Source organism: Sphaeroforma arctica (assembly GCF_001186125.1).
Source record: "Sphaeroforma arctica JP610 unplaced genomic scaffold supercont1.70, whole genome shotgun sequence".
NCBI lineage: Eukaryota > Ichthyosporea > Ichthyophonida > Sphaeroforma > Sphaeroforma arctica.
In genome coordinates, this window is record NW_014040488.1 from 63,609 (window position 1) to 74,775 (window position 11,167).

The 11,167-nt window shown below is 41.9% G+C and overlaps 3 protein-coding genes across 3 annotated transcripts; all 3 read right to left on the reverse strand.

The window, feature by feature from the left end:
• Positions 1 to 6,394: 6,394 nt before the first annotated feature.
• Positions 6,395 to 6,855, reverse strand: SARC_01702 (hypothetical protein; the record flags this gene model as incomplete). The annotated part of the gene is made up of 2 exons (XM_014304560.1): positions 6,395 to 6,630; positions 6,678 to 6,855. 2 exons carry the CDS (start codon positions 6,853 to 6,855, stop codon positions 6,395 to 6,397), a joined length of 414 nt encoding a protein of 137 aa, XP_014160035.1.
• A 1,917-nt stretch (positions 6,856 to 8,772) lies between these two features.
• On the reverse strand, positions 8,773 to 9,059 carry SARC_01703 (hypothetical protein; the record flags this gene model as incomplete). Its single annotated transcript, XM_014304561.1, has 1 exon — positions 8,773 to 9,059. Exon 1 carries the CDS (start codon positions 9,028 to 9,030, stop codon positions 8,773 to 8,775), a length of 258 nt encoding a protein of 85 aa, XP_014160036.1. The 5' UTR covers positions 9,031 to 9,059.
• Positions 9,060 to 9,091: 32 nt separating this feature from the next.
• On the reverse strand, positions 9,092 to 9,349 carry SARC_01704 (hypothetical protein; the record flags this gene model as incomplete). The annotated part of the gene is made up of 1 exon (XM_014304562.1): positions 9,092 to 9,349. The coding sequence occupies one exon, from the start codon at positions 9,347 to 9,349 to the stop codon at positions 9,092 to 9,094; it is 258 nt and encodes an 85-aa protein (XP_014160037.1).
• Positions 9,350 to 11,167: the final 1,818 nt, after the last annotated feature.

The window sequence follows — 11,167 nt, forward strand, 5'->3', positions numbered from 1 at the left end:
TAAGTGGACGATCATCTCACTCTGCCTTTCCACGTTTTCAGCCTAGTGATCGCTTGTTTCGCCTTCTCTAACTTGTTATACCTGTAAGAGGACGGCTTAAAGCTCTGCTGCGCTGCTTCGAACCATAGGTTCTTCCGTAGATTGGCTGTAAGCATAATCGGTCCAAACTCTTTCAAAGACCTAGATAACACTGCCAGACTGCTAGTATCGATTGGATCCTTCCGGTCCTTTCGATCAGATCTGTATGTCGTTGGTAGTTTACCTATGTCCTTTACAAACTTCTTGCCTTCCACAGCCTTCTCGGTCTGAATCACTCTTAGTTCTGAATCAATCTTAGTCTGGAGATGCGCAGCCATTGTCATATAAAGACTAGCGGCATCAATCCTACCTAGATTCATCGCTTCGAGTGAAGCAGCCTCGGCCTTGTTCATTTGAATAGTGAATAAAGCAATTTTCAGATCACTACTAGAGTGATCTGATCCCTTCTTTTCTGATTGCATCTGACCATGCAGTCAGTTATCTGCCTCATCCTTTGATCCATCGATCTGTTCAATGTTAATGAACGCTTCGGATGGGACAGCATCTTTTGTCGTCTTTGGGATAGCCGCTGGGGGCGAACTGTCTCCCGATGACGACAAGAATTTTCTAGCTTTCACCTGATCAGGTTTAGGCTCTTCGGTCGGTTTGTCCTTCTGAAATACCTCTGGAGCAATCTGTGGATTTCCTTCCGGTAATGGATTTGTATTAGGCTCCTGTTCAGATGCCATTCGCGACATTGCTGTTGCGTCCAATCCAGGAGAGGGTTGAGTTTCGGGTGATGACGATCGGAGTCTGCTTGCCTCTCCATTGTCTGACAACATCTCGAACGCCAATATGGCTTGATAGAGTGCCAAATGGTTTGATATCAAGTCGGGAAGATCTATAAGAAGATCCCGAATTGCGTACCAAATTAAGAATCCAAAACTTCCATATATCCTAGTTCCGAATACCTCCGGTAGTATCTTTTGAAATTGACGGAAAAGTTTGCGTGCTTGCTTACCTTCGTCAGTTTTCATTAATTTTAGCCGATTGTAGTATTTAGTATCCCTAAACAAATCGCACCCAAACTTTCTTACCGCTGCAATATCATTACATACCTCGGTGAGATGGTACCGTCTGGGTTGGTCTTCAATACGTCAGGAAAGTACTTTCCATACGTATTTCGAAACACCCATGCCCTGTTGGCCCGCTGTCGGATTAAATCTCGTTGACCCTCCTCCTGACTATCAATCTGCGCCTGGTATGAATTGCCCAGATGAAAATTCTGTCGCCAAGCCGGTCGGAGTGGTGTTTTGGGTATACGCAGGAATTGTGAGGCAATCTTGCTGTCCGAATCGTCGTCATGACGGTGAAATGTCTGGTCCACATCGTCCGGACCTATATCCACGAAACGCAGTTGTTCTTCCGATACGTTGATTTGGGGTTGATCCAACAGTGGTGTTGGCTCATCCTCCGAGTCATCCTCCCCTGATTCATCACGACTTTGATCCTTCGCTGCGGCTTGCTTTTTCTTTCGCTGCTTAGTAGGTCTCAAATCATGTACCATTAGTTGGTAGTCTTTCAGAAAGGCTCTCCTATCCCTTGCTATCATGTGATAAGTAGGATTTCGCCCACGTGCTTTGCACGTATCCACTGGTGGATATGGTACATCTGATTCCAGTGCATGTCGCACTTCCTCTGAAGTTGAATTGTCTGAGGATTGCGTTTTCTCGGCCTTTCCCTTTCGAGATTTCGCCTTCTTGGCTGGTGGCTTCTGTGGCTCCGTAGTCACATTACCTCCGGATGCACATATACCCGAGTCAACCAACTTCTTACGTTTTTCATTAGTCAGAACTGGTACCGGTTGTCTGGACGTGAACTCAGTTACGTCAGAGTCCACTGATGATACCGGGGGTGTTTTCTACTTTCCATCGCCTACAGTAAACAAATTTACTTTTGCAGCCTTAGCTACATTCGCTGCCCTATTGTTTCCTTTCGTCATAATATCGATAGCGTATTATAAACTTAAAAATATGTAAAAGTCGGTCTCCTCTAGGCTGACTATACGATACCAAGACGTTTGGGTAATAAGACAATACGTTAAAACGTTAAAACGCAAGATATTAAAAATAAGTTTAGCTTCAGCCCTTGGTAGTGAGCAAAAGATTAGGGGATTTTAGACTGAGACTATTGTCTATATGCTCCACTCTAATCACTCACTACTTCGGTCTAGATTTTTTATAATTTAGTTACTAAGACTAGATATCATTTCATTGGACGCATATTTTACATTTCACGCGTCGAAACAACTATCTACTCAAACTAACCAATAAAATATCTCTAAGTCCAACCTAAGAAAAATCAAAAATCAAATCAAAACACCAAGCTGATGCAGTATACATCTGCACCTAAACCCCATCACTTGGTACCTAACTCCTCATCCCATTTAAGGCATAGACGGGCACATCTAGTTGGCTGGCAATGAGGAATCAAAACCATGTTGTCCTAAATTCTAACAACTTTGATCCTGTCCTTTTCTCAGTGGATTATCCTGTTCTGAAATTACTATCGAATTATACCATTGGTTTGTACCAACAACCATTTCATGCCTGAGACCCTCTCTCATGGTACTCCCGTTGATTAGAGATTCCCAAAGTGTCATTTTCAGGTGTCAGATTTGTATCATTCCTAGGGTTTAGGGTTTCTACACCCTAAACCCTGAACCCTTATGTACGATTCTAATTTCAGTGGAAAAACCAATCTATATTTGGAAAACCACCTAATTGTCTACAGTAGAATCCCTTACTCTACTGAGTACTATCACATGTTCAGAATCTTAAATATCTCAATTCTTGTTCATGTCCAATTCGTTAATACGTTTATACGTTTATAATATACGTCAACTGTGCAACTACTATTAGGAACCCGCTATTTTACATGTGGCTCCCTTGAATGAATACTGCTGTCCCTCACAAGTGAAGGTGAAATACTTCCGGTGTGGTTTGTATATCTTCATTTGGGGGTAGCCTTGCTTAAAATCGATGGTCGAAAATATCTTCGCTCCTTCCATTCTTCTCAGCAATTTATTAATTCTCGTTAAGTGAAAGTTGTGTGTGGGTATAAGAGCTTTTATAGGACACATATCCAAATACACGCGAACCTTCTTTAACGTGGCATCGGAGTTGAACTGGTCTACAGCCAAGAGTGCCAGGTAGACAGGAGTAGGTTCGTAGTTGACTGCGATTACCCCGTCTTCCAAACATGCCTTAACTTGTTCTCGTACCACCTGTTCGTGACGCCACGCTACATAATTTCGCGTTGAACATTTCAACTTCGAAAAGTCCATTTTTGTCAAATTTAAGCTCATGTATCCATTGTTGAATTTGAACTGAGCCCAGTCGGTGATCTTTATCTTGTTATTCTCGAAATAAGATTCATTAGCTTCTCCGTGAATTGAGGTATCATCTCTTTCACAGTCTTAGAAGGCTTATATACAGATTTCAGCAGATTGTCATATGACTGATCCTTCTGTGGGTCTATGTTTGTTGGCAAACCGGTAATCGTTATACCTAACGATAGCAAATCCCCCATCCCCACTATTCAATCATAGTCAGGCGAAGTGTTACAGACAACCGCTTTTGGAACCGTGGTCCTTTGATTTGTAAGGGTAAATCATAAATCGCTGGCCATGTCATGACACGTAATCTCCCTTTCGTCGGCTAATTTCAACATAGTAGGTTCTGATTTAAGAGCTATATCATTTATCTTACAGAATCTCGATGATATACATAAAATTTGCGAGCCCGGATCCAATAACGTTTTTATTCCATGTCCATTAACTCGTACATCTAGAATGACGCGCTCATCTTTGGTGCATCCTTTTGTTTCAATGCCAAGATCCGGTAAGATTGTCACTTAACTTCTACCTTTAATTGCACCTTACACATGTGTTTGTGGTAACCTCCAGTCCCTGCACAGTCTGCACACTTCGCAATAAAATGTTTACATTTCTCTGCGTGCCTGCCATTCCAGCGTCCATTTGGCTCATGTTGGGTCATGTGCCAGCTGCAATCTGTCTCAGCACAGTCCTTGGTCTCCTTATACTTTGGTTTAAGAGGTTCGGCTGCCTGATTAGATTTATTGCCCAAAGTCCCGCGAGTGTTGACATTGTTCTTTACCATCACCATCTTGTGCATGCTTGTTCTTCTGGCCTTCTTTGTCTATACCTTTGTTCCCTTTGTTATTTCCTGTTCCCGTATGAGAGTGTAAAAATAACGGGTTCCTAATAGTGGTTGCACAGTTAACTTATATTATAACCGTATTAACGTATTAACGCTTTTACTAATAATCCTGGAATACGTTTAACGAAGTGAATATGAACAAGAAATGCGTAACTAAAACTTATAAAGGCTAAGCATACTTTGTCTAAGAGAATATAACATAAGCATTGAGGCCGTTATATGATCAAAACCCGTTTCTTTTCTTTTTCGCATGTACAATTCATGTGAGCTTTTTGAGTCTATGTACTGATACGTCATATAAGCCAACATTGTAATTTTCAAGCTGAGGGGGGGGGGCTATGTAAAAATAGCGGGTTTCAAATAGTAGTTGCACAGTAAACGTATAAATGTATTAATGTTTATACTTATATTCCTGGGATACGTTTAACGAATTGAACATGAGCAAGAACTGCGTAGTTCAAAATTCTGAACATGTGGTAGTACACATTAGAGTACGGGACTCTACTGTGGACAATTAGGTGGCTTTCCAAATATAGATTGGTTTTTCCACTAAAATTAGAATTGTACATACTCTAGGAATGACACAAATCTGACACCTGAAAATGACACGTTGGGAATCTAAAATTATTGGGAGTACCGTGAGAGAGGGTCTCAGGCATGAAATGGTTGTTGGTACAAACCTATGGTATACTTCAATAATGATCTCAGAGCAAGATAATCCACTGAGAATAGGACAGGATCAGAGTTGTTATAATTTAGGACAACATGGTTTTGATTCCTCCTAGTCAGCCAACTAGATGTGCCCGTCTATGCCTTAAATGGGATGGGGAGCTAGGTACCAAGTGATGGGGTTTAGGTGCAGATGTATACTGTACCGACTTGGTGTTTTGATTTGATTTTGATTTTTTTCAGTTGGACTTAGAAGTATTTTATTGGTTAGTTTGATTGGGAGATTGTTTCGAGGCGTGAAATGCACACTATGCGTCGAATGAAATGATATCTAGTCTCAGTAACTAAAACATAAATAAATCTAGACCGAAGTAGTGAGTGATTAGAGTGGAGCATATAGACAATAGTCTCAGTCCAAAATCCCCTAATCTTTTGCTCATTACCAAGGGCTGAAGCTAAACTTATTTAACATTTTGCATTTTAACGTTTTAACGTATTGTCTTATTGCCGTTAACGTCTTGGTATCTTATAGGCAGCCTAGAAGAGACCGACTTTTACAGGCACCGTCTTCTTATTAGGCGGTATGAATTTCACCAAAGGATTCGGCGAACCAGAAAACGTCTGATCTGCTCTCGAGTAAAATTCAGTCCAAGTCAGGTCGGCGAGTTTCATGATGCCGTAAGTTGGCCCTTCAATTGAAATCTCACGTACCTTTTCTGGGAAAGATTGATGCATGTCTACGTACAACACTTCCTGGTCTTTTCGGTGAAGAGCCGACCGAAAAATTGTTTGTACCCACAACACACATACTCAGTGTGTCTGGTGCCATTTCTTGTGTCTGAGCACGTGATATATGGGTGTCCAATTCCAATAAGTAATGTGACACTGGCGTCCCTTCGTCCGGGGGTGCCGTTATAGATACCAGCAGTTCCGGCCCGGGGTCGATTGAAAATATATGAACTATCATCTCGCTCTGCTCCTTTCATGTCTGCAGATTTGTTACAGCAGCCTTTGCCTTCTTCAACTTATTATACTTATAAGATGATGGGTAAGCATGAATTGACCAAACTCTTTTAAAGATCTTGACAATAGCGTTAATTTACTCGTATCGATTGTATCCTTTTGATCTTTTCGAACTGGGCGATACGTGGTGGGTAACTTACCTATATCCTTGACAAATTTCTTACTGTCCACTGTCTTTTCGGTGTGTATGATGCGTAGCTCCGTGTCGATCTTGGATTGGAAATGCCTCGCCATTGTCATTCTCAAGCTGGCTTGCTCTATCTTCCTTTGATCCATTGCTAGCGTCGCCCCCTCTTCCGCGTGAGGGATCCGAGCTGTGAAATCAACAATCTTCGTGTCACTCTCCGAAATCTCATCAACTGATGCGTCCGTCTCCCTCATACCATGCAGTCACGGATCATCTCCATCGTCCCTGTCATCCTTCTTGCTCTTCTTGCGCTTAGTCATCGTCGTCTCGTTGATGTCTTCGATCGCTTAGCAGACGGCGGCTGATTATCTGGTCCCGACGAGTCTGATTCTTCAAATTCTGGCGATGTTCGACTTTCGTCACCGCTAGAACTCTTCGACTTCATTTCCACCGTGAATTTTCTTTTGCCGGTATTCTTCTGGTCCTTGTATTCCTTGAATGCGGCTGCCAGCTGGCGTAATTCGCGCATGTAATCGTCGGTAAATCTTCTCCCTCCGAGTTTGAATCCGGTTCTGATTCAGATTGTAGAGCCTCTTTACCTTTCGGCGTTGGGCTCTCCGACTTTGATTCCGGTGGTTCCGGCTGGTCTTCCGCCGAACCCTTCTTTGGATTCCTTTTGCCTTTCTTCTCCTTTGGCTTCTTTGACTTCTTAGACTTGTGTGGTTTACACATCGTCACATCGTCAAAGATCTCTTTGGGTAGAGCATGTGCCATCATAATTGACACATCTTCAGCCGCTTGAGAATCGGGCTCGTAGGGGGGTTTGAGAGGACTGACCTTCGGTTGGCTCTTAAATGCCTTGGATTTTCCTTTACGTTTTGTCCTTCTCTCGATAGCGTTATAAACTTAAAGTTATGTATAAGTCAGATTAACCAGGCTGACTATCGATGTCAATAAGTTAACGTAAAAGAAAGTACGATTTCAAAGTAAATTTGCATAATGTAATTTAAGTAGCTTCAGCCCTTGGTAATGAACCAAAGATTCGGGGATTTAAGACTGAGACTATTGTTGTCTTTATAGTTCCGCTCTAATCACTCAATACTTCGGTCTAGTTTTATTTAGTGTCAGTAACTAAGATCAGATTTCATTTCATTGGATGCATGATATTTCATTCCATTTCATTTTACGCTTCAAAACAATCTTCCAATCGCAATCACTCATAAAATAACTCTAAGTCCAACTTGAGAAAATGAAAAAGGTATCAAAAACACCAGGTTGGTACAGTTAAATGTCTGTACCTATACCCCATCACATGGTACCTAGCTCTCCATCCCATTGAAGGCATAGACGGGCACACCTAGTCGGCTGGCTAGGGGGAATCATTTTCATGCCCCATTTCTCAGTGGGCCATTTCGCGCTGCGAGTGTTCGGTAATATAACGTGTGTCATCAAGTGTCAAATTCACCTCAGACTCTCCCAACTATTATATTCCAATATTCTGGTGGAAAATATATCGTTATAGCAAAACCATCATGTCAATATCAACCGAGTCTCCAACCTCTGTTGTATACAATCATATTTTCAAATATCCCAAAATAGGTTATTTGTTTGTTTGTGTTCTGCAAATTTAATATATCTAAATTTAGATTATTCGATTATTATACAGATACAAATATCTACAATTGCGTTTCAACGTATACCAGGTTTTATAACCGTAATAGCGTTTAAACGTTAATACGTGTATAAGTACGTTTATCATGTGCTTCTACTATAGGAACCCGCTGATTTTACAGAAGTACCATTTCTGATAGCTTGTTCAGCACTTAAACTGTCTAAAAGAACAATCAATAACAACACTTAACACACAAAACAAATAACAAATATGTTATACATTTAAAATCGTTTATTCATCTAGTTGCTTTGCTTTCTTTACTCTTCTACTTGTTACCTTGGGCTTAACCTTATTTTGCGTTATACAATTGAGTCTGTTGTAACCACCTTTACACCCTGGTTCTGGACAAAGACTACATGGCTTCTTCACACTCTTACTCATCAATTCTATGGATGTATTTTGTTGGAAATCCTGTTGTAATTGCACAGGTTGTACAGGGTGTTGTAGTTGCACAGTCTGTCGTGGCTGTACAGGCTGTTGTTGTGAAGCCTCGCTTGATGTTGCTTTGTAGTCTGTTGCTGCTGCTGTTGCGGGTGGTGTTGCTGTTGTTGCGAGTTTTGTTGCTGTCCAGCTTGCTGTGCAGTTTTCGCCTGCTGCTGTACATTCCCCCGTTCCTATTGCATAACATTCTGCTGTTGCATAATTTGTTGCTGTTGCATGAGTTGTTGCAATTGCATAAATTGCTGTTGTATTATGATCTGTTGCTGCATGGCTTGCTGAGAACTAATCATGACTTCATTTGGACGCATGGTATGCATCATACCAGAATTTGTTGGTCGTTGTTTCCTGATCTGCGGCGGCAATTGCTGAGATATGCGAGGTTGAGCTTGTATATTTTTGAACACTGCAGTACTTGCAACAGTTTGCGTGAGACCGCCTGCAGTCTTAGCACTCTGAGCTAATCTTGGCATAGACTGCATATTAGGAACAAATTGACTGCTCGAGGATTGATGTTGAGTACTAGTAGTACAGTTATCTTTATTACTACCATGGTGGATTTGGTATATTACCTCATCCTCTTCTTATTGTTCCGATACTTCGGTGCGAGCAGCATTACTATTGAGCTTAGAACTCAATTCGTCTAACCCCGGGTATTGCGCACGTGTCGCTGCCTCGTTTCGCTTCCTTTCCATTACGCCTCTAGCAGTTTCAAAGTGTGCCTCCACCTTCATTAAAATATCCTCATCGTTCACCTGTACATTCCATGGCTCCATCATAGCTTCATTCGTTAACCCTTGACCCATTAACTTCTGTTGGTAATTCTTGTACCTCTGCAACATATGCCCGATCGGGTGTGAGCTTCACATCCTTCAGTCTTTCTTCTAACTCTGAAAGTTGCGTCTAATCCACAGTGTAGCGCATACTAGATATACCCGTTGTCTCTCCCGTATTCAAGAAGTTTGTTTTCGACTCCCATGGCACGCCATCAATACTATAAGTTTCACCTGTGAGATCTCCGTATGCTGATGCAATGGTGTCCTCCAATGCTAAATCGCGATGTCCACAGTCAGCCACCCCTCTTTTCTGTACACCAATTGTGTAGTTCCTTTGTGTTACGAATCTAGACAGAATCATGTCCCCTTGTTTACCACTCAACATGTAGCAGCCCGATCTTCTACTGAACTCCTGATGCCAAGCTCCCTCAACACCACTAGTACCACGTCTTCATACAGTGTGAAGTACATTCTTTTCCCTGGGATCTGAATAACACCCCCTGCGGAAGCTTAGCAATATGCGTCTGGCTTGCTGAGATACACTTGTAGTGAAAAACCGCTCATTTTGAATACTAGTTGCACACATCGAGTGATTGTAAAAGTCGGTCTCCTCTAGGCTGACTATATGATACCATGACGTTTACGTTATTAAAACAATACGTTAAAACGTTGGAATTCAAAATGTTAAATAAGTTTAGCTTCAGCCCTTGGTAGTGAGCAAAGAATAGGGGATTTTAGACTGCGACTATTGTCTATATGCTCCGCTCTAATCACTCACTACTAGGGTCTAGATTTATTTATGTTTTAGTTACCAAGACTAGATATCATTTTATTGGACGCTTAGTTTACATTTCACGCCTCGAAACAATCACCTAATCACACTAACCAATAAAATAACTCTAAGTCCAACTTAAGAAAGAAAAACCCTAAAACAAAAAGAAAATCAAAACACCAAGCTGGTGCAGTATATATCCGCACCTAAACTCCATCACTTGGTACCTAGCTCCCCATCACATTTAAGGCATAGACTAGTTGGTTGGCTAGGAGGAATCAAAACCATGTTGTCCTAAATTCTAACAACTCTGATCCCCAGTGGATTCTCTTGCTCTGAGATCATTTTCGAATTATACCATAAGTTTGTACCAACAACCATTTCATGCCTGAGACCCTCTCTCATGGTACTCCCAATAATTAGAGATTCCCAAAGTGTCATGTTCAGGTGTCAGATTTGTGTCGGTCCTAGAGTATGTACAATTCTAATTTCAGTGGAAAACCCAAGCTATATTTGGAAAGCCACCTAATTGCCCACAGTAGAGTCCCATACTCTAATGTGTACTGTCACATGTTTAAAATCTTGAATTACGCAGTTCTTGTCCATGTCCAATTCGTTAAACGTATTCCAGAATTATAAGTATAAGCGTTAGTACGGTATACGTTTGTAATATACGTTAACTGTGCAACTACTATGAGGAACCCGTTCTTTTTACATGATGATCACTGGATCGGGACATATACGTGAGACACGTGCTGTCAAGTATGCTCGCCCACTCTTAGTCTTGTCATTCTGTAAAACAGATGAATTCTGTCGTGTAACTAGAACGTGATCCACTATCTGCGTTATAGCTGTATCGCGTACATACTTCGCATCCTTGAACAAACGCATGAAAGCTTGAAAGCAAGAGTGTTTTGTTTTAAGCGGTAGTAGCTTGAGGACATGGAATCCATCACCGAGCACCCTTCTGAAAGCTGGCATATCTTCTGGAAGGGCTGCACCACTCCCCAGCTCTATAGGCGATAGTATGTTGCCAATCTCAGCCTCGATGCCGTCCTGTCCCGTGCACGAGAATGATGTGCCTCCACATTACTACGTATACAATTGAAGTGTAGGACCTGGCTCTCCTAAGTTTAAACCAGTCTTCGTTCTGAGCCACCATCGTGGCCCGAAGTGATGCAACAAACTGTCGGCCGAAACGGTTCAGTTGCTGCTGAAGTATGCGCATCGCGGGACTCGTCCAGAGATACTTTTGATAACGCACAGCTGGCCATATACGTGCGTAGCTCTTCTAACGCGTGTACTGTAACCCGCAGATCCTTATGCAGTGCGCGCACATGGGCCGCCACCACCGAATGTGAAGTGTCTTTGCGTAAATGACGCTATTCACCAGCATGTAACGTGGCCATCGCATCAATCGCTATATATATA